General features: G+C 48.7%; 2 protein-coding genes across 2 annotated transcripts; one reads left to right on the plus strand and one right to left on the minus strand.

Moving 5' to 3' along the window:
- Positions 1-2658: 2658 nt before the first annotated feature.
- Positions 2659-3594, plus strand: LOC141937122 (olfactory receptor 14A16-like). The gene has a single exon (XM_074854557.1). It carries the CDS (start codon positions 2659-2661, stop codon positions 3592-3594), a length of 936 nt encoding a protein of 311 aa, XP_074710658.1.
- An 18541-nt stretch (positions 3595-22135) lies between these two features.
- LOC141937086 (olfactory receptor 14A16-like) lies at positions 22136-23095 on the minus strand. The gene has a single exon (XM_074854487.1). It carries the CDS (start codon positions 23093-23095, stop codon positions 22136-22138), a length of 960 nt encoding a protein of 319 aa, XP_074710588.1.
- Between the last annotated feature and the right edge of the window lie 865 nt (positions 23096-23960).

A 23960-nucleotide genomic window follows, 5' to 3' on the forward strand; every position in this document is an offset into this window, starting at 1 on the left:
GAGGGGTCATTAAAATGCCTTGGGCTGGTCCTCTACTGCAGAGCTGGGCCAGGCTCCAGGGATGGAGGGAGCTCAGGGCAAGTGGGCAACGCTACAGAGAGACAGCTCTGCCCAGGCGCAGCTCCTCTGCAAAGCAGAGCAAGGCTGAGGGCACTACCTGCAGGCACCGAGGGCAGAGGAGCCGGGCACAGAGAGGGGAAAGGCAGACAGGAGTGGGAGGATGCTGAGAGCTCAAATGAGGAGTAATCTTCCCAGCCCTTGACACAGTACGTCTCTGGGTGCAGGGAAATGCAGCTGCAGGTCGTGGAGGGATCTGGTGAAGCTGGTACAGCCACCAGGAATCTCCCTCCTGTCTTGAGGAGGAGGACATGCTCCAGAGCAGGGCTTCCCTGCTGCACTGTCAGAGGGACAGGCCATGGTGGCTGCCTTCTCCCGGGGACGGCTGCAGATGTGTGCAGTACATGTGCAGCCAGGGGTGCCCAGGCTGCCTGCACCCCAGGGGCTGTGTGCTGGGGCAGGGACTCTGCCACCTGCCAGGGTCAGCACTCAGCCTGCCCGGGGAGCTCCCAACAGCGCTGTGGGGATAAGGAGAGACCCCTGGCAGGGCAGGGTCCTCCTGCTGTGGAGAGAGTGCTGTGTGGGTTAGGGCTGCTCACAGCTCCAGATCACCACTAGGAAACTTCAAGGGGATGTTTCAAGAGGAAGATCCAAACGGGGTTTACTATAAAGGTAATTTCCTGAGTCTGTGTATTCTGTTTCCTACTCTGAGGTCAGGGGACAGGATGGGGCATGGGGGAAGGAAAGGGAAGTAGATAATCACCTTTCAAGTTTGGACAAGTCAGTGAGACTCCTGAGATGTAACTTGGAGTAGTCAGTATATCTGCTAATAGCCTCCTAAAATGCCTTAAGCCATTCCTTTACCTATGGACAGCCCCAGCATCATCTTTGCTGGACTCACCAGGGTTATTCTGAGCTGCCCTTTCCCATCTGCAAACAGGAAGATGCACCCAGCCAGTGCCCTGCAAACAGGCAGGTTTCTATATGGCCAAAGTGAGTGCACAGAGGTTGGGACGGGGTCTATGAGTGATGACAGGGAAAAGACATGGGAGAGGGAAAAACATCCCAAGAGGAAAGTCTCCAGACAGCAGGGATATGATCAGGGAATGAGAGGAAAAAAACCCAGAAATGTTGTGGGAAGGAGAATTCAGAAATCTCCATATCATCCCCTTCAGTGCAGACCCCTTCCTCTGAGAAAATCCCTTTGACTCCTCTCCCACCCAGCAAAGCCTCTGTCCACACCACAGTGGAGTCCAAGGCATGAACCTCCTCCTCTGCAGCCCGAGCTGCAGCAGAGCCGTGGTGCAGCTCTCCAGCCTTGTGCCCAGTTCCCTCTGCAGAGCACAGGGGCTGGGAGTAGCCGACCGGCAATGTTGGTGTCTGGGAGGTGGTGAGCACAGCTAGGGAAGGGTAACGCTGTCCTGAGGCTGCTCCTCCCCTGGCCACTCTCAGATAGACCCTCACTGCATTTAACTTGTCTCTCCACTTGTCTGTGTTATTGCTGTTGTTATTTCGTTCTTGCTGTCAGGCTCTCTGGGGATGGGAGTTTCAGCTGCACAGTCACACACTGATCTTGTGGGCCCTTTCACGCAGCTGTGACCATGGCAACAAGTGTCCCAGCTTTCCTCTCACCTGTGGAGATCTGGTCAATACAATCTCTGGGGCTGGGCTATGAACTAACTCTTACTTACTGAGGCACCACCATTAGGACACTTGGCTATCCCCTTGAGGTGTCCTCAAGGATGCAAATCTATCTCAGAGAACCTCTGGTTTATTTTAAAGCCCCACAGAAAAGTGCAGAGATACTGTGACTGAGGAAATGCTCTTGGGTTAGTGAAATGAGCCGTGTGTGTCCTGGGCTAGAAGTGGGATGCTGAGACCTTGAGAAAGAGTGAGACACTGAGTGGTCTGCAGTGGATCCCTCTGCTCTTAGCAGTGTCTGGTGTCTTTTCAGAGATACACGGGAGGGCGATTGCCCTCCACCGCAGGAAGGTACAAGCACAAGGCAGCTGGGAACAGGCTCAGCCAGCTCCCTTCACTCTTCACTAGGCCACAGGGATCTTGTTGCTTCTCCAGTCTCACAGCCATTCTCTCTGAGTGCAGCAGAAATTCTCATGTTTTCTGATTATAGAGAACACTCAAACGGCATGATGGGGGAGATAGGAAAAAAAGATTGCCTAAAATGACTTTCTGACACCCATATTCCTTAGAACTAGGAGTGCGGATTCTGACACACACTTCTAAATGAGGAGTGATTTCATCTGTCTAATTCTAAATAGCAAACCTAGTCCCTCCTCCCCCTGCCACATTCCCTCTACCCACTGCAATTCGCAGGGCTGACTTCTCAGTAACTTATGGGCAGAGGCCCTGCCTGTCATGGCATGAAATCACAGCATTAGCTGCAGAAAATGAATCTCAAGTCGTGAGGTTGAATGACGGGTTACCCCACAGGCAAAAAAAGAGTAGGGTGGGGGTGGGGGGGGGGGGGGGGGTAGGGGTAGGGTCTAAGAAGAAATAGCACAAGTTTTGCTCACAGAACTCTCTTCACATTTGCCACTGGCATTTCTTCCTGTAACAGTCCGCCAGATCCAGAGGCAGCAAATGTCCAACAGCAGCTCCATCACCGAGTTCCTCCTTCTGGCATTCGCAGACACTCGGGAGCTGCAGCTCTTGCACTTCTGGCTCTTCCTGGGCATCTACCTGGCTGCCCTCCTGGGCAATGGCCTCATCATCATCGCCATCACCTGTGACCACCACCTGCACACCCCCATGTACTTCTTCCTCCTCAACCTCTCCCTCCTTGATCTGGGCTCCATCTCCACCACTCTCCCCAAAGCCATGGCCAATTCCTTCTGGGACACCAGGGACATTTCCTACTTGGGATGTGCCGTCCAGCTATTTTTCTTTTTCTTTTTTATGTCAGCAGAGTATTTTCTTCTCACCATCATGGCCTATGACCGCTACGTTGCCATCTGCAAACCCCTGCACTACGGGACCCTCCTGGGCAGCAGAGCTTGTGTCCACATGGCAGCAGCTGCCTGGGGCAGTGGGTTTCTCTATGCTGTTCTGCACACGGCCAACAAATTTTCTATAACAGTGTGCAAAGACAATGTCCTGGATCAGTTCTTCTGTGAAATCCCCCCGATCCTCAAGCTCTCCTGCTCAGACTCCTACCTTAGGGAATCTGGGGTTGTTGTGGTTAGTGTTTTTGTGGAATTTGGGTGTTTTATTTTCATTGTGGTGTCCTATGTGCAGATCTTCAGGGCCGTGCTGAGGATCTCCTCTGAGCAGGGACAGCACAAAGCCTGTTCCACGTGTCTCCCTCATCTAGCCGTGGTCTCCATATTTGTTAGCACTGCATCATTTTCCTACCTGAAGCCTCCATCCATCTCCTCCCCATCCCTTGATCTGGTGGTGTCATTTCTGTACTCAGTGGTGCCTCCAGCAGTGAACGCCCTCATCTATAGCTTGAAGAACCAGGAGATCAAGGATGCTATTAGGAAACTGATTTCATGGACACCTTTTAAGCAGCAGTAAACTTCCCATCTCTCTCCACAAATTACTCACAGGATAGTTGTGGTGGTACAATTCTACACCCCACCCCACCCCCATTACTTGCTGTGTTTCTCGGTGCTTGGTGTGATTCCAACCTTCTTTTGGGTCATACCAACCTGGGGAGGTAGAAGCCACTAATGGTCAGAAACCAGGGTGTTAAGGTAACCCTTTCATGAATCTGACTCCTGCCCTCCTTTGAAATGATTAAAACAGTCCATCACCTCCTGACAGCTTGGTACATCTGTACCCAGGATGCAGTTGAAGAAAACAATAGCAGAACTGCACATCCATCAAGTTGTTGGCCTGTGCAACTGGTGGAAAACATCAGAATATTTCATCACTCAAGCTGGGCTGGAGTGGAAAAATACCTGATGAAAGTCAGACTTTCCTCTGACACCTCTGCTGTCAGACCAACGGGAGGCCAGGACAAAGTTGATCACTCAAATCTCAATTATCGCGTATTGAGAAATGCCAATGCATTGTGAGTATTTACTCCAAACTTGAGAAAAAGGAAATTTTAACTTTGAGCTAGATTCTCTTTCACCCACTTTCTCTGTCTCTACTTGCTAACGGGTTTGGGCATACACAGTTATTTTCACTAGTGTGGGTGCATACTTATTTTACTGGATCCAAGTTTTTTTTTATAGGCTTTGTGTTTGTGAATATGCATGCATGTATACATTGATTTAAAGTACCATATAGTAAGTTAGTGTGAATCTTGTCATTTTTGAATCTGTAGTTAAGTCACTATTTTAATGATAATATATGTTATTGAATTATTTTGTAAATCTTCAATTTGGTTAATGATTAAGTGCTGTTAGTCATTAATGAATCTTGATTTGGTGCTAAAACCATTACCATGTTAATACTTTCATCCATGACAATGGTCTACACCAGTCCTGAGCTTTGTTTTGTTCTCTTTGTTATTATTTTCATTCTTATTTTTTTAATTATAATGTTCCTGCAGTAATGTTTGGATTCTTCACACTTCTACAGAAGCAGTAACCCACTATGTCTCAACTAGAGCCTCTACAATGGTGTCTAATGCTTGGTCAGAACTGAACCTCTTGCAGCATCTCAGTAATAAAATGGAATCTCCTCTGTGCCACATGCGAACACTGGGCTTTTTTTACAATGATGATGTCAGGACTAGGCTTGAGCAATCACATCTCCAAAAGGACTGTCACTTAGGGTTCTGCACAGCTGCATGAGCAAAAACCTCTCAGTCACATTGTGGCCTTTTGGAGAATGAGGATTGAATTTAGGACTCACTCATCAGCATCTCGTGACAGTGGAAGCAATAGCTGGTCACTGAGTGACATACCCAAGGCGGGTAAGACATAGCAGATGTCTTTGTTCTCAAGGGGAAACTGAAACTGCCTTGAGATCCCCCAGGCTCTCCAGGGGCAGTGTGTGTCTGGGGGGGTAGTGAATGAAGCCCCACAGAGTGAGAGATCACCCAAGATGGAGTAACTTGTGAGAAATGACTTGTAACTCTCTGTAACAAGGACTAAGAAAAACAGCCTGAGAGAAACAAGGGTGAGAGACAAGATAAAGGACAGGGGGGAATGGAGGTCCTCCGAGCCGAGGAATGTCTCAAGCACTCGCAAGTAACAAAACTATAGCCATGGTGTGGATAATGTGGAGTCTGGAGCTGATAGGGTTGCCTGAATAACACGGGATGCAGCTGGAGAGGGGAGCCCTGTGGAGACAGGACGGCTCTGCTCTGGGGCACCTGGTCAAGTTTCAAGGGCCATCTGTCCGGTGAATGACCTTTGCTTCATTATCCACAAAATGCATATTAAGGTTAACACCCCTGCATATGCTAACGGAGATTTACAAAATCATGCTAATTACATCATCCCATGAAACACGTCACCCCTCCCCATACATGGGATATGTAGGTATGTGGGTCGAACTAGGGGATGCACCAAAGGGAAGTGTGTACAAATTGAGGGGGGCGAGGAGTAAAAGACAAAAAGAAATGAAGAAGTGAAGAAGACGGATGCATTCTTGAACCCTTGTTGATGGGACCAGCGCAGGAACCCGGGCTGGTGATCTGCATTTATCTATTCTCTCTACATATCTTTCTTTATTTTTTCCCTTTTTTTCCTTATTACCATTAGGTAACACAAGGCATACTATATCACTTGTGGTAATTTGTTATATATTTAGTCAATTATCATGTATCCAACTCGTACATCGTGGGAAACTAATAAATGTCTTTGCATGGACTTTGAGACTTGTTTCACTGTTGTCCACTCTGCTGGGGATTTACAAATCTAAGTCACTTGTGTCCTTTGTCTGAGTGGGACGTGACATTAAAATTGGTGTCATGGACAGGATCCCCTCGGTGTTGGAACGTCCTATGAGATATTGATTCTCCATCTGACAAACACGGAGAGGGAAGTGACCCCTCACCTATAAGCTGGGAGAGGTTTGAGCAGTGGCAAGACATGACTGCCCGGGAAATTTCAGTGCCTGACTGCTCCCCTATTCTCAAGAAATTGATGGAGTATAAGACATGTCCTACTCTGCCAGGAATGGTCTGGGCCCACAGTAATTGGTGTAATCCAGAAGCAGTGGCAAGCCATATCACTGGGGCAAAAGTTGCGGCCAGGCAAAGGAAAAGGTATAGTGTGTGCTGTATTAGGGGCAGCACTGCAGCCCAAAAAGATAAACACCTGAACAGGCAAACAGAACAGGAGACAATGAAATCCTTGTGGGATCTGGTATAAACTCTCCAGGATAAATTGGCTGAGGAACTTAACGTTACTAAAAAAATTACGTCCTTGCAAGAGCAAATTGAATTTTTACAAAGCCAATTAGGCACTGAACGTAACACCATTCAATGATTCCACACGTCTACGTCGGATGCCCTGGAACGAGAAAAAATTTTATGGTCCAAATTAGAAGAGAATGAACAAGAAACAGATCTTGATTCTGTTCTGGATAGTGAACTGGGATTTTCAAGTCTGGCAAAATTGTCTGATAGACCCTTGTATCCAACATCAGAGTTAGAAATCAGCGCAGAAATTTTTTACCCCCAAAATGAGGGGACAACCTTGAGACCATTAATTAAAATGTAGACCACTGATGACCCAGGTGGAGGCGCTCTGCAGGTCACCATTCAGATGATACTGTTTCCTCCAACTGAGTTTTCAAAAATTCAGTAGAAATATACCAGAAAAGCTCAGGAAACCGAGACTGAATATGTATGGAGGGTATCCTTAACTGGTGGCGACCAAATCTTGTTATCAGAAGATGAGGCCCAGGAGTACTGGGGGCCAGGAGTTTTCCTAATTAGTTATGACCCAAGAAATCAGTGGTCATTAATTCAACAAGCTGCCTATTGGGCAGGAGGAATGGACCCCTTGGAAAGGGGGGATCCAATATCTGTTGAGACCCCAACCATAAATCATTTGACCAAAAGTCTGCAGAATGCTGCTTGTCTCCAGTCAATGCATGACAGGTGTTTAGCTCCACAGCAGTCTTCCCCGATGCTATTAATTGCTAACTCTGATAGAATGAATCCTCTGATTCGGGGCCTGCCTGACTCTTTGAAACTATACGCAGTACAACTACAAGATAGGTTGTGGAATGCATTAGTCCCAAGAGGAGGAAGACAGAATCAGCAGGGGGGAGCTATGACCTGGAGGGAGGTGGCCCAAGAGTTAATAAATTAAGGTAGAAGGATGGGCTTGGCAGAGGGAGCTACAAAATCAAAGACCATGATATGCAGAGTGGAACAGCAGGAAAATCACACCCCCTGTCCCAGCAGGCCTCAGGGGCAAAAAGAAACCTCCTGTGGGCTGAGGTAATCAAACAGGGGATTCCCTGAGATTTAATGAACAGTATGCTTGCTATGGCTTTCTAAAAGGTCATTCGTGCGTGGAAAGGCAAAAGGAAGGTGTGCCCCCAAACTGAACAGACCTCTTGAGACAGTAGGAGGGCAGAACCCTGATCTGGCAACATGGCAGTAATTACCTCCAAGGCACCTACTGCCCCTGAAAAGGACTTGATTGTTCTTGGGATGGGGGTTAACTCCTCAAACTGTGTCCCTGTGGGTCATAATCAGTGTGCTTTTTGCAGGAAAGAAGGGCACAGGAAACATGAATGCCCACAGAAAAAAAAATAATTCTGAATCCTCAGGAACTGAGGGGGGTTGATACCCCTCTGTTGCCTGTGGATGAAGTTAAATAATAATCATACAGTGTTTTTAGAAATGATGTCTCTAGGAAATTTTTCTACTCTGCTTATTCTGAACTTGTAAATAGAATGACAGAATCAGTTACTGTTTAAGACTGTTGCAGTTTAAGACTGTTGCAATCAAAAGAAGTAACCAGGAGATAAGGTACTGAGTTACTCCAACTTTTCATAAAAAACACATGCCTTGTAAACTCCTTTAACTTTGAAGAGGAGCTAGAAACGGATAAGAGGATAACATCCTGCCCCAGAAGGCACCAAAGGCTGGATGATCATCTGAGAAGCATGAAGTCAGCAAAAATCTGTGGTAACTCTGGGAAAGGTAAAGCTGTCAGGGGGGAGACTGTGACCACTGACTCAATTTAAGACAAAAGGTCTTGCCCCCCCACGCCTGTAAGGAGCTTGAGTGCTAATTGATATAACAAGCAAGGCAGATGGAATGGTAATTATGGACCAATGAGTGTAAATTTAGATAGGCTTTTACTAATCACGTAACAAGATAAATAGGCTGTAGTTCCTTTGTGCAGTGTGCTATCTTTGTGCACATACCACCTAGCACCCATCTCTGTAAAGACATGGAATAAATAATTACCTCTGCTCTGTGTGTGAGGTTGGCTTTTTGCATACTGGGTAATCACAGAATCACAGAATCATTCAGGTTGGAAAAGACCCTTGGGATCATCGAGTCCAACCATCAGCCCTACTCTACAAAGTTCTCCCTTACACCATATCCCCCAACAGCTCATCTAAATGACCCTTAATCACATCCAGGGATGGTGATTCCACCCCCTCCCTGGGCAGCCTATTCCACTGTCTGATCACTCTTTCTGTGAATTTTTTTTTCCTAATGTCCAGTCTGAATCTCCCCTGTTGCAGTTTAAAGCCATTCCCTGTTCTGTCACTAATTCCCTGTGAGAAGATACCAGCACCAACCTCTCTACAATGTCCTTTCAGGTAGTTGTAGAGAGTGATGAGGTCTCCCCTCAGCCTTCTCCTCCTCACACTGAACAGTCCCAGCTCCTTCAATTGCTCCTCACTGGATTTATTCTCCAGGCCCTTCACCAGCTTCGTTGCCCTCCTCTGCACTTGCTCCAGCACCTCGAGATCTCTCTCATATTGAGGTGCCCAAAACTGGACACAACACTCCAGGTGTGGCCTCACCAGTGCAGAGCACAGGGGGACTATCACCTCCCTACTTCTGTGGTCACACTATTTCTAATACAAGCCAGGATGCCATTGGCTTTCTTGGCCACCTGGGCACACTGCTGGCTCATGTTCAACTGCTTGTCAGTTAGAACCCTCAGATCCTTCTCTTCCAGACATCTCCAGCCACACCTCCCCAAGTCTGTAGCCATGCAGGGGGTTGTTGTAGCCCAAGTGCAGGACCTGGCACTTGGCCTTGTTGAAGCTCATCCCGTTAATGTTGGCCACCGATCCAATCTATGCACATCTCTCTGTAGAGCTTCCCTATCTTCATGCAGATCGACACTCCCACTTAACTTGGTGTCATCTGCGAACTTATTGATGATACACTCTGTGTCCTTATCAAAATCATCAATAAAGATGTTAAACAGAAATGGTCCCAACACCGAGCCCTGAGGAAAATCACTTGTGACCGGCCGCCAGCTGGGTTTAGCTCCATTGACCACCACTCTCTGGGACCGTCCATCCAGCCAGCGCTTGACCCAGCAGACGGTTCGCTCATCCAGGCCATGGGCAGCCAGTTTTTCTATGAGAATTCTGTGGGGAACTGTGTCGAATGCTTTCTGAAAATTCAGGTAGACAATATGCACAGCTTTCCCCTCGTCCAATAGTTGGGTCATCTTGTCATAGAAGGAGATGAGGTTTGTCAGGCAGGACCCACCTTTCATAAACCCATGCTGACTAGGCCTGATCCCCTGGTTGTCTATTATAGGACTTTTAATGGCACTCAAAATGACCTGCTCCATGACCTTCCCTGGCACCAAGGTCAGACTGACAGCTCTATAGTTTCCTGGATCCTCCTTTCTGCCTCTCTTGTAGATGGGTGTCACATTTGCCACCATCCAGTCCAATGGGACCTCCCCAGTTAGCCATGACTTCAGGTAAATCATGGACAGCGGCTTGGCGAGCACATCTGCCAACTCCCTCAGCACCCTTGGGTGTAACCCATCCGGTCCCACAGACTTGTGTGCATCCAAGTGGTGTAGCAGGTCTCTGACCACCTCCTCTTCAACTGTGCTGACCTCATTCTGCTTCCCCTCCCCATCTCCCAGCTCATGAGGCTGGGTGTCCAGGGAACAGCCAGTTCCACTGCTAAAGACTGAGGCAAAGTAGGTGTTGAGCACCTCAGCCTTTTCCTCATCCTTTGTTACTATGTTTCCTTCTGCATCCAATAAAGGAGGGAGATTTTCCTTAATCCTCCTTTTGTTGGTAATGATTTTATAGAAACATTTTTTTATTATCTTTAACAGCTGTAGCCAGGTTGAGCTCTAGCTGCACTTTGGCTCTCCCTGCATAGCGTCACTACATCCTTATAGTCTTCATGAGAGACCTGGCCCCTCTTCCAAAGACAATAGATTCTCCTTTTGTTCTTGAGATCCAGTCAAAGGTCCCTGTTTATCCAGGCTGGTCTCCTTCCCTGCCTGCTTGTTTTTCAGCACGTGGAACAGCCTGCTCCTGTGCCTTTATGACTTCTCTCTTGAAGTATGTCCAGCTTTCCTGGACTCCCATATCCTTCAGGGCAGCCTCCCAAGGGATTTTGTTAATCAATCTTTTGAACAGGTCAAAGTTTGCCCTCCAGAAGTCTAAGGTGGCAGTTTTACTAACCCCTCTCTTTGTTTCTCCCAGGATCGAAAACTCAATCATCTCATGATCACTGCACCCCAGACGGCCTCCAACCTTTACCTCCCCCACAAGCTCTTCCTTGTTCACAAGAAGCAGGTCCAGGAGGGCACCTCCCCTGGTCGGTTCACTCACCAGCTGTGTGAGGAAGTTATCCTCCACACATTCCAGGAACCTCCTGGATTGTTCCTTCTCTGCTGTGTTGTGATCCCAGCAGATACCAGGGAGGTTAAAGTCCCCCACAAGAACAATGGCAGGTGACCGCGAGATTTCTCCCAACTGTTTATAGAAAGCTTCATCCCCCTCACTGCTTTAGTTGGGAGGTCTATAGCAGACTCCCACAGCAAGATCTGCTTTATTGGCCATTGCTCTGCAAACAACTCCCAGTGTATGACATGACAGGCCAAGCATGTGTTTCTTTCTTTATATATTATTTATTAATTTTTCCATTTGTGATGATCTGGTCTACAAAGAAATTCCATTATTCTTCCCCTCCTACATCAGTATCCACCCACCATGTGTAACCCAGGGTCATTGTTTAAAGCAGGAGCCAGGGACTCTGTGTACTTAACCAAAATAAAAGAACCCATGACTTTTTTGTCACATCCATCCTTACCAGGGCAGGAATGAATGGGGAATGAAAACACCTTTCTGGCTGTACCAGCTCAGAGCTTTTGTGCTGGTCTGGTGAGAGGGGATGGCACAGAGGGGCTGCAGACCCTTCAGGATCTGCTGGAGAGAAAAGCAGGGGACGGGACGCAGCTTGCCCTTGACTTCCTTTTCCTTGTGCCATGGGTGCCTCCCATCTCTGGGGCTGACCCCTCTCTGCCCCCAAGGAGCTGCTGTGCCCTTCAGAGGGGCTGAGGCTGTGGGGTGAGTGACCAGAGCACCCTGCAGTGGGTACTGCCTTGGGACCATCCCAGACTGTGCTTTGCTGGGGAGAGAGGAGGAGGGAGGGCAGGAGAGGTGGGAGAGCTTGAAAGGAGCTGGGCAGGGCTGGAAATTACTGGGGATAGAAAACCATCAGCATATAACTCATACTGTGTGATCATGCAAGGTGAGGACTCACACCAGGGCATTTGTGGTGCAGAGCCAGGGCTTGTGGAAGGCATTAAAGATGTGCAGATGCAGGAGAGAAGAAGCTGGTCTGTGCCCTTGGTGTCATGGACAGACCAGAAAGGTGGCCCAGGGCCTTCATCACCCCCCAGCCTCTCTCACTGGCCATTTCCAGCACCGGCTACTCACCCCAGGGTTATGGGTGAGTCTTTCTGCGAGACCATCTCCATCCTCCTGCTGGTCTTATTGCCTGGATGGGGAGAATGGCCAGCCCTGCCTGGCCTCTCTCCTGGCCCAGACCCCGACAGACCCTGGAGCAAGACTGTCTGCAAAGACCAACATGGGACACAGCTGGGTCTGGGCAGGGGTCAGATGCTGGGGGAGATTCCAGAGCAGCATGACCATGAGGAGAAGGGGCAATGAAGACTGTCTTGGGGGTTGAGCCAGTGAACCTTTCAGCTATTACAAATCAAATGGAGGAGCTGATTGGGAAAATCCAGCATGGATTTATCCAGGGCAAATCATGCCAATCTAACCTGATCGCCTTCTTCAACAACATAAACTTACAGTGGATGTTGTTTACCTGGACTTCAGCAAAGGCTGTTTCCTACAGATTTCTCCTGGACAAATGGGCAAGATATAGATCGGAGCGGTGCTCTGTGAGGTGGGTAGGAAATTGACTAACAGGCTGCACTCAGAGGGTGGTGATCAATGTTTGATACTCAGGCTGGAAGCCTGTAACAAGTTGGATCCCCCATGAAATGGTACGGGCCCCCACACTCTACAACATCTTCCTAAATTATCTGTATGACAGGTTTGAAATCACCCTCACAATGTCTGCTGATGACACCACAGAGGGTGGTGAGGTGGACACGTCAGAAGGCACAGCTATCTTACAGAGAGACCTGGACAGGCTGGAAGAATGGGCCAGCAAGAACAGGATGAATTTTAACAAAGGGGTTTAGCTTGAAGTTTAGCAAAGTCCTGCCCCTGGGTGGAAATAACCAAAGAGCCCAGCACAGGCCAGGATCTGTGTGGCTGGGAGCAGCCTTGTTGAAAGGGACCTGTTCCTGGGGGACAGCAAGCTGAAGATGAGCCAGCAGTGCAACGCTGCAGCAACAACGGCCAACAGGCTCCTGGGCTGCATCCGCAGGGGCGTTACTAGCAGGCACAGGGACTGGATCATCCCACTCTACTCAGCGCTTGTCAGGCTACACCTGCAGTACTGTGTACAGTTCTGGTCCCTACAATTAATGAAAGATGTAGAGAGACTGGAGCTAGTCCAAAGGACTGAGAACAATCATGGACTGGAAGAAACTTCCCAAGGGATGTGGTAGAGTCCCCACCACTGAAGGTTTTCAAGAAACAATTGCCCAGGGTGCTAGATAATCGCATGTAGGCTCCCTTTTGCATAAAAATTTGGACCACATGACCTGTCAAGTTCAGACCCATACTGAGGGGTATGACCCCTTCCCCGTTGTGCCCTCAGCCTCATCTTCCCACCAGTGTGTTACCCATCCCTTTGTCAACCCATCCAGACTGTAATGGCCTAACTTGGGCATGAGAATATTGAGGGAGACATTGTCCAAAGTCTTCCTGATGTGGTGGTACCTGACATCCACTCTTCTCCCCTCCTGCACACATACAATTACCTCATCAAGACGGCAGTCAGGTTGGTGAGGCATGATTTACCCTTGGGAAGTCCATAGTGACTGCATTTGGACACTATCGTCTTTTAGTTCCCCAGAAATGTCACCCAACATTCCTCACCAAAGTGAACTTGTGCAGCCTGTGGCTCCCTGGGTGGCATTTCTGGCCTCTTCCTAAGATGGGTGCAACATTGGCTTGTCCTCACTCACAAGAGACCTCTACCAATCCCATCACCTTTCAAAAGAGATGTTCCAAAAAAATATCGATCTTCCCTTGTAAATTCGTTACAACTCTCTACCTTTTATACCACACACTTAATTTCTCTGATCTTTTACATATTTGCACCTGTCCATGATACAGTGACCATTTCTACAGTCACCTTTTCAGATGCAGACTGTCTAGGCAAAGGCCCTTTGCATTGTTCTCCAGTTTTCTTCTCCCCTTACTTTTTGTTCATTCAGATACCTCTCACCTATCCACTTGCTGCTTTGACACCACAGAGTTAAAAGTTTTCCTGTCCTGTCTCCTTAGCCAACTCTTTCATTGTGTTTATCTCTGTCTTCAGGCAACATCATTAGAGGCAGCTTGTACTTAGCATATGCTTGTGGAGTTTGTTTTACTGCTGATGAAACTTGCTTGCTTTACTTTTCTTAGCTTGTAATTAGGAAAAAGAATCTGTGCCTGTGTGCAGCCAGTTCACTAAGGAAAGCAGGTAGGAGCTGGTGCAAAGGAGCTGTAACCTCCAGCTGCAGACTGCGGTGGAGAAGTCTGATGTAAGGAAAAGTCCCAGGAGGTCAATGAGAGAAATGGTGGCGTGGGAAGGTGAGGGGAAAGGTTAACCATTCTGTGTCAGACCTCAAGGAACTGATTTTTGACCTGTCCAGACGTCCTTAGGAGAGACCCTGGATCAGTATCTATTGGAGAATGCTGCCATCACCTCTTCTCTACACTGAAAATTAATAAAATACACCCTTGAAAAGACAATATAATTTTTATTTGAAACTCTTTGAAATACTCATCCATAACTACACTAGGAAACTGCTCCAATTATCTGTACAGGTCTTGAAGACTTGGAAAAAATTACAGGAAGAGTCATGGCTTCTCTAGGGCTTGCTTTCTTTTAATGAGCCCATTGTGTATTTGGTGCTGAGTCCTTGACCCTCAGGTACTGAGAGGAGATTGCACAAACCTCTCAAGGACTCCATGTAAAAAGCAAAACTCAGAGTATCTTGAAGCTTTAACGAGTCCCACTGAGGACCATGACCCACAAAGTCTCCCCAGGGACTCGTTACAACTGATAATTGGAGATCATGATTGCAGATAGGCAAAAGTAAGTGCAGGCAGCTTAGATGCTGAGAAAACCCGGGGCTTTGTTTGATGAAGCAGAAAGGCCAAGCCCTGACCCTCAGCCCCTGGGAAGGCAGATTGTGTCCTTCACATGTTGCTCAGGGCTCTTTGGGGGACAGTGGGAGGTGGGGTGGGTGATGCTGAGAGAAGGACAATGGTATGACAGTCCCCAGCCCTATAAGGGTTGTGCAAGGGGGCAATGAGGCCCCCACAGTGCCTTTGGACAACATGTCCCCTCATAGGCCTTGGTGGCAGAGATGATGTCTGTACCCAAGGGGACAAAGACTTGGGTTCTCTTGGTGACTCCCAGCCTTGACAGCGCCCTTTGCCATCTCCACCACAGGTTGTCCTACGCTGTCCCACAGCTGCTTCTGTTTCCCTGCAGGCTGCAGACACCCACCTCGCTTCCTCACCTTGCTCTGCCCCTGGCATTTCCACACCTTCACTGACGTCTGGCCACACTCACACTCTGTTCCTTGAATTAGAGACATGGACTGATCTCATCTGCCTTCTGGATGACTTCTTGTGCCACAGCACTGCCCTTGGAGTGACATTTCTTCCTCCTCATGCCCAGTCTCCACCTTCCAAGCTGCACTGTGTGACAATGTTTCTCTCTCCTGCTGTTTCCTACAACCCTCTGGGAAAGAACGCTTCAAGCAGGGAACCCAACCCATCAGCCTTCTTGTGGCCTTTCACCTGACCAGGCAGAAGTCACCTCACCATGATCTCCCTGGGCTGCTGGCCTTTCAGCTTCTCATGTAGACACAACCATCATATTCTCAGGCAGGAGAGACACGACAACCCAAATCTAAGCCCCCTTCCTGGAGTGAGCCTGGGCCCTTCAGCAGAGGGGATCTCACAGTTGAGGTGCCAGCTGGGTGCCTTCTGCTGGCCTGGCAGAGGCGTTGGCAGAGGGGACCTTAAAAGCACCTCTCCCAGCCCTGAGTCAAGGGCTGACCTACCAGCTGTGACCTCACAGTCCCTTTCTCAGCCATGGTCCTGCTGTGGCCTATCATTCCATAGGCACGGGTGACCTCACAGCCCCCTTCACAGCCATTGGCTTCCTGCTGGATTAGGAGTTCTGAGACACAACTGACCACATGATGCTGTACCTAACCATCACTCAATCACTGAGCAGATAGAAGTCAGTTTGTTTCAACAGGTTTATCTGAGGGATTTCCTACCAATAGTTGGAGTGGAGAAATATTCCTCTGAGGAACTGCTGTATTTATACTGGTGTATTTCATATCTCTATTTCTGCCTCTCTGGTCTTTCCTCTTCTTCTGTCTATTCTGTCTTTAGAGAGCTCTCCAAGGGAAAGATTCACTGAATCAAAGAGTAACGCAGGTTGAAAGAGACCCCTCAACACCTCGGTACTGGCTCTGGCTGGGATGGAATGAACTTCCCTCATAGCAGTCCCTATCCTGCTCTGCTTTGTACTCATGGCTCCAACGGTGTTGATCACACACCAGTGATTTGGCTGTTACTCAGCAGTGTTCACACAGCAGGAAGGCTGTCTCTCCAACCCACCCCGGAAGCTGGTACCCTCTGGGTGCGCAAATGGCTGTGAGGGGACATAAATGGGACAGCTGACCTGAATTGACTAAAGGCATATTCCATAGCATATGGCATCATGGTCAGCAATAAAAGCTGAGAGAAGGGAATGCTGAGAGGAGGACGTGACCTTCGTTATTAAGATATTTTTCTTCCAAAGCACCCACTGCATGTACTGAATTCTTACCTCCCAGAAGGTCGCTGGACAGTAATCACAGAATCATCAAATTTGGAAAAGACCTTGAAGATCATCTAGTCCAACCAACATTGCTCATGGGAAGTCGAGAATAATCATAGAATCATACAGTCATAGAATGTTTTGGGTTAGAAAGGACCTTTAGAAAGATTAGGTTAGAAAGATTATTGGTCAGGGACACCTTACACTAGACCAGGTTGCTCAAAGCCCCATCCAACCTGGCCTTGAACCCTTCCTGGGAGGGAGCATCCACCACTTCACTGGACAACTTGTTCCAGTTTCTCACCACACACAAAGTAAAAGATTTCTTCCTAATATCTAATCTTATTCTATTCTCTTTCGGTTTAAAACCATTACCCCTCATCCTCTCTCTACACTCCGTGATAGAGTCCCTCCCCAGCTTTTCTGTAGGCCTCCTCGAAGTACTGGAAGGCCACTATAAGGTCTCCCCAGAGCCTTCTCTTCTCCAGGCTGAACACCCCCAACTCCCTCAGTCTGTCTTCGCAGGGGAGGTGTTCCAGCACCATGATCATCTTCGTGGCTTCCTCCGGACCTGCTCAAGCAGGTCTGTGTCCTTCTGATGTTGGGGACCCCCAGAGCTGGACACAGCACTGCAGGTGGTGTCACAAAAAAGTGGAGTAGATGGGGAGAATCCCCTCCCTTGACCTGCTGGCCACACTTCTCTTGATGCAGCCCAGGACATGGCTGCCTTTCTGGGCTGGGAGCGCACATTGCTGACTTACAGTCAATTTTCCTTTGAAATCCTTCTCCGCAGGGCTGCTCTCAATCCACTCATCATCCAGCCTGGATTTGTGCTTGGGATTGGCCCAAACCATATGCAGGACCTTGCACTTGGACATGTTGAACTTCATGAGTTTTGCACAGGGCCACCTCTCCAGCCTGTCCAGGTCCCTCTGGATGGCACATCCCTTCCCTCCAGCATGGTGACTGTACCACACAGCTTGGTGTTGCTGGAGAACTTGTTGAGTGTGCACTCAGTCTCACTGTCCATGTCACCAACAAAGATCTTAAATAGGGCCGGTACCAACACTGACCCCTGAGGAATGCCACTCATGACGACTTTCCTTTTGGAAATCGAGTCACTGATCTCAACCCTTTAAGTGAGACTGTCCAGCCAATTCCTTATCCACTGAGTAGTTCATCTGTCAAATCCATTTCTCTCCAGTTTAGAGACAAGAATGTCATGCAGGAGAGCATCAAATGCTTGGCACAAGGCCAGGTAGATGATGTCAGTTGCTCTTCCAACTGTTCTGTGGGGGGCAGTAACTGGTGAGACAGGTTTGTGTGCATGTCATGTTGGTGTGTATGTTGGTGGGTGTAACCAGTAGTGAACATCAAACCAGAGCAACCAGGGAGTAGAAGAGGCCTGGGAGCCTGGTATTTTTGAGACCCTAAGTCTGGACTGGACGCTAGAGAGCTCACAGGATCTGCAAGTAGCTACTGTAGCAGTAAGGTGGCCAAAAGAACCTCCTGGAGAAACTGTGGAGTCTTTGGGGTCAGCTGAGAGGTGAGGGGTCAACATGAGAGGAAAGAAAATCATGGGCAAAATTGTGGTGGGCGGATGTATTGTCACAGAATCACCGAATCATCTAGGTTGGAAAACACCTTGAAGATCATCCAGTCCAACCATTCACCTTACACTGACTGTTCTCAACTACACCATATCCCTCAGCGCTATGTCAACCCAACTCTTAAACACCTCCAGGGATGGGGACTCCACCACCTCCCTGGGCAGCCCATTCCAACGCCCAACAACCCCTTCTGGAAAGAAATGCTTGCTAATATCTAGTCTAAACCTTCCCTGCCGCAACTTGAGGCCATTACGTCTTGTCCTATCGCTTACTACTTGGTTAAAGAGACTCATCCCCAGCTCTCTGCAACCTCCTTTCAGGCAGCTGTAGAGGGTGATGAGGTCTCCCCTCAGCCTCCTCTTCTCCACACTAAACAACCCCAGTTCCCTCAGCCGCTCCTCATACAACATGTGCTCCAGACCCTTCACCAGCTATGTTGCGCTTCTTTGGACACGCTCAAGTGATTCAATGTCCTTTTTGGAGTGAGGGGCCCAAAACTGAACACAGTCATCGAGGTGTCGCTTCACCAGTGATGAGTACAGGGGTAAGATCACTTCCCTGTCCCTGCTGGCCACGCTATTTCTGATACAGGCCAGGATGCCATTGGCCTTCTTGGCCACCTGGGCACACTGCTGGCTTATGTTCAGCTGACTATCGATTAACACCCCCAGGTCCCTCTCTGACTGGCAGCTCTCCAGCCACTCCTCCCCAAGCCTGTAGTGCTGCTGGGGGGTTGTTGTTGTCCAAAGTGCAGAACCCAGCATTTGGCCTTATTGAAACTCCTCCAGTTGGCCTCAGCCCATCGCTCCAGCCTGTCCAGGTCTCTCTGCAGAGCCTCCCTACCCTCGAGCACATCAACACTCCCACCCAACTTGGTGTCATCTGCAAACTTACTGAGGGTGCACTCGATCCCCTCATCTAGATCATCAATAGAGACGGTAAACAGGAGTGGCCCCAAAACCGAGCCCTGGGGGACACCACTCATGACCGGCCGCCAACTGGACTTAACTCCATTCACCACAACTCTTTGGGCCTGGCCATCCAGCCAGTTTTTTACCCAGCAAAGCGTGTGCCCATCCGAGCCTCGAGCAGCCAGTTTTGCCAGGAGAATGCTGTTGGAAACGGTGTCAAAGGCCTTACTGAAGCCAAGGTAGACAACATCCACAGCCTTTCCCTCATCCAATAAGCAGGTCGCCCTGTCGTAGAAGGAGATCACGTTTGTCAGGCAGGACCTGCCTTTCATAAACCCATGCTGACTGGGCCTGATCATCTGGTTGTCCCGCATGTGTTGTGTGATGGTACTCAGGATGAGCTGCTCCATCAGCTTCCTGGGCACCAAAGTCAAGCTGACAGGCTTGTAACTTCCCGGTTCAACCTTCTGACCCTTCTTATATATGGGCATCACATTGGCCAATTTCCAATCTGTCGGGACCTCCCCGTTCAGCCAGGACTGCTGGGAAATGATGGAAAGCAGCTTGGCGAGCACCCCAGCCAGCTCCTTCAGCACCCTCGGGTGTATCCCATTCGGTCCCATAGACTTGTGTATGTCTACGTGATGCAGTAGGTCACTGACTATCTCCTCCTGGATTGTGGGGGGGTCATTCTCCCAGTCTCTGTCCTATGGCTGAGGAGGCTCGATTCCCTCAGTACAACTAGTCTTGTTACTAAAGACTGAGGCAAAGAAGGCATTAAGCACCCCAGCCTTCTCCTCATCACTTGTTACCATGTTTCCTCCTGCGTCTAGCAGAGGATGGAGGCTGTCCCTGGTCTTTCTTCTGCTGCTCACATACTAATAGAAACATTTCTTGTTATCCTTACTTGCTGAAGCCAGATTAATTTCCACCTCTATACCTTTCAGAATTGTCTTCCAAGGGATCCTGTCAAGCAGGTGCCTAAACAAGACAAAGTCAGCCCTTTGGAAATCCAGGATGTCCGACCTTCTGATCATGAAGAAGAAGTGGATGAGGCCTTAAGACACTTTCAAACTGGTAATTGAACAGACAGGGATCTGGCTGGCTGGGAGAAGTCCCGTGGGAAAGGTCCTGGTTGGTGGGGCAGGAGGCAGCTGTGAGCCCTGGCAGCAAGGGAGGCCAGCTACCCCCAGGGCTTGATGGCCAGGAGTGTGGCCAGGAGATCAAGAGAGGGCATTGTCCACGTTAATGCGTCTGGATTTCAGACCCCAGTACAGGAATGATGTTGGCAAGCTAGAGGGGGTTTGGTGAATGGCCCCCAAGATAGGCCGGGACTGGAACACTTTGCCTGTGAGGAGAGGCTGAGGGAGCTGGGCTTGTTCAGCCTGGAGAAGGGAGGGCTGAGGGGAATCTCAGTACAGCCTGGCAGCACCTATGAGGAGACCATAAAGAATATAGAACTAGGCTCTGCACAGTGGTACATGTTCAGAGAATGGAAGATGAGTGCCATGATGATGGCACAAGTTTTCTTTTTTACTGGTTTTTAAGCTTTCCAGTTTGCTGTGACTAACATATACTTCACAAGGCTGGAGAGGTGGGATCTGCTGCTTTAAAACAGTGGAACGCCCACAGGCATTTCCCTTGTTTAATCACTCACTTGTGGAGCTTATTAACACCCTTTTCCTCCTTAAGATATTTGTTAGCTCAGGCTGCATGGTTAATTGGATTCTGTGCAATTCCCATATGTGGTGGTTTAGGTCCTGACGTGACCCAAGACCACGTTGCTACTGCCCCTCCCCGACCCTCCAACTGGAGCGGGGCAGGGAGTGAAATAAAAACCCCGGGGTTGAGATAAGGAGAGTTTTAATACAACAGTGCAACAGCAACAAAACAAACAACAAAAATAACAATAACAATAATAACAATAAACAGAACAAAAGATATACCACACGGATACAGCAGTGAGAGGAGTGACTGCACACACCGCGCGTTCTACCAAACTTCCCGCACTGGGGCGCCCCGGACATGACGTCAGCATGGTATTGAATAACCCGGCTAGAGCTCCCTCCCTACTGCTGGGGAAACTTAACCCCGTCCTAGCTGAACCAGGACATAATCCACCCCTTTATTCTATACCATCTGCGTCACGTCCAGCTGCCATCTAGCAATTAACAATAACAAAAAATCCCAATTAACAAAAGCACAATATAATTCACGGTGTGTTTTCACCCAAAATCAAATCCCCTTGTGGTACGCATTGGACCTCTCCATCTTTCTGCATCACCCAACAGGTACACTCAGAGTTCAGTTGGTTCTGAGCATCCAGAGAGCCAGACCAAAAGATGCACTGCGGAACATTTCAGTTACCACCCTCACCCACAAACCTTCCACTTTTACTGCAGGGTTTGTCTCACAGTTTATGGACTACGGAATGAAAGTGGGATGAGGCTGTTCCTTAGGACAGCTTCCCAGACAAAATGCTGTTTGAGTCCAGCCAAGGGTGTGTCAGGGACCTTTCCAGTTTTCTCATTTTGTGGGGCTCCAGTCACTGACCACCTCAGGAACACACAGTCCTGCAGATCCCCTGGGCTCTCCAGGCAGTTCCAGACTCCTCTCCTTAAGGACATCAACTACATGTCACGTGTGGGACAGCTCTGGATATGGACCTCATGTATTCACCTGAGGTAGACTCACCTCATGGTAGATGGTCAATTCACAGTCTACACTCTGACTAGAAACCAAGTTAGTCTTAAATCTAACACTTTGTGCCAAATAGGTCAATGTGACATCATTGACTTCTTTTCTACTGGATCCATGGAGAAAGAGGACCTTGTGGGGAGCAGATGCTCATGCAGTTCTTGGCATTGGCTTTGGGAAAGAAACCCACATCTCAGGCACTGCACTGGGGAGATACTGTATTATTCCAGAGGTGCTGTGAGAGAGTCAGAATGAACCAAGAGTTAGAGGAACTTGTATAAAGAAAGAAACTGGGTCTGAGGAGGAAAATTCCTCACAACTACTGAGTTGAATCTAAACTTTTAGGTAGAAACATAACCACCACATATTACCCCAAAACTATAATGACATTGACAATAACGATAATGATAAAGAAAAAGTTCATGATGACATAATAATAACAACAATTACTACTACTACTACTATAGTCTTGAAAAGGAATGCTCTGATAATTATATGCAAAGAGTGATGGGAAGATTGTCATTACGGAGGAACAGCCATGAAATAAGTTTCCATAAGGCATCCTTGATCTCCTGGTTCCTCATGCTGTAGATGAGGGGGTTCACTGCTGGAGGCACCACTGAGTACAGAAATGACACCACCAGGTCCAGGGATGGGGAGGAGATGGAGGGGGGCTTCAGGTGGGCAAACATAATAGTGCTGATAAAGAGGGATACCACAGCCAGGTGAGGGAGGCACATGGAAAAAGCTTTGTGCCGTCCCTGCTCATATGGGATCCTTAGCACGGCCCTGAAGATCTGCACATAGGACACAACAATGAAAACAAAACATCCAAAAGCTAAACAGGCACTAACAAGAAGAAGCCCAACTTCCCTGAGGTAGGATTGTGAGCAGGAGAGCTTGAGGATCTGAGGGATTTCACAGAAGAACTGGTGCAGAGCATTGCCTTGGCAGAGGGGTAGTGAAAATGTGTTGGCTGTGTGCAGCACAGAATAGAGAAAAGCACTGCCCCAGGCAGCTGCTGCCATGTGAACACAAGCTCCGTTGCCCAGGAGGGTCCCATGTTGCAGGGGTTTGCAGATGGCAACGTAGCGGTCATAGGACATGATAGTGAGAAAAGAATATTCTGCTCCAATCAAGAAGAGAAAGAAAAAGACCTGGGCAGCACATCCATAGTAGGAGATGTCCCTGTTGTCCCAGAGGGAATTGGCCATGGCTTTGGGGAGAGTGGTGGAGATGGAGCCCAGGTCAAGGACGGAGAGGTTGAGGAGGAAGAAGTACATGGGGGTGTGCAGGTGGTGGTCACAGGTGATGGCGATGATGATGAGGCCATTGCCCAGGAGGGCAGCCAGGTAGATGCCCAGGAAGAGCCAGAAGTGCAAGAGCTGCAGCTCCCGAGTGTCTGCGAATGCCAGAAGGAGGAACTCAGTGATGGAGCTGCTGTTGGACATTTGCTGCCTCTGGATCTGGCGGACTGTTACAGGAAGAAAAGCCAGTGGCAACGGTGAAGAGAGTTCTCTGAGCAAAACCTGTGCCATTTCTTTGCAGACCCTCCCGCTACTCCACACACAACTCTTCTTTTTGCCTCTGGGGGAACCCTTCATTCAGACTCCTGACTTGAGCTTCATTTTCTGCAGCTAATGCTGTGATTTCGTGCTCTGATGGGCAGGGCCTCTGCCCATGGGTTCTTGAGAAGGCAGTCCTGCCCAACTGCAGTGGGTACGTGGGAATGTGGCAGGGGGAGGAGGGGCTAGGTTTCATATTAAGAATTCTTCAGATAGAATCACTCCTCATTTAGAAGGGTTTGTCAGAATCCACACTCCTTGTTCTAAGGAATATGTGTGGCAGAAAGTAATTATAGTCAATCTTTTTTTCTGACCTCCCCCATCATGCCATTTGAGTGTTCTCTGAAACCAGAAATCATGAGAATTTCTGCTGCACTCAGAGAGAATGGCTGTGAGACTGGAGAAGCAACAGGATTCCCTGTGGCTTAGTGAAGAGTGAAGGGAGCTGGTTGAGCCTGTTCCCAGCTGCCTTGTGCTTGTACCTTCCTGAGGTGGAGGGCAATCGCCCTCCCATGTATCTCTGAAAAGACACCAGACACTGCTAAGAGCAGAGGGATCCACTGCAGATCACTCAATGTCTCACTCTTTCTCAAGGTCTCAGCATCCCACTTCTAGCCCAGGACACACACACGGCTCATTTCACCAACCCAAGAGCATTTCCTCAGTCGCAGTATCTCTGTGCTTCTCTATGGGTTTTAAGATAAACCAGAGGTGCTCTGAGATAGGTTTGCATCCTTGAGGGCAGCTCACA

This window comes from Strix uralensis, chromosome 37 (genome assembly GCF_047716275.1).
Source record: "Strix uralensis isolate ZFMK-TIS-50842 chromosome 37, bStrUra1, whole genome shotgun sequence".
Classification (NCBI taxonomy): domain Eukaryota; kingdom Metazoa; phylum Chordata; class Aves; order Strigiformes; family Strigidae; genus Strix; species Strix uralensis.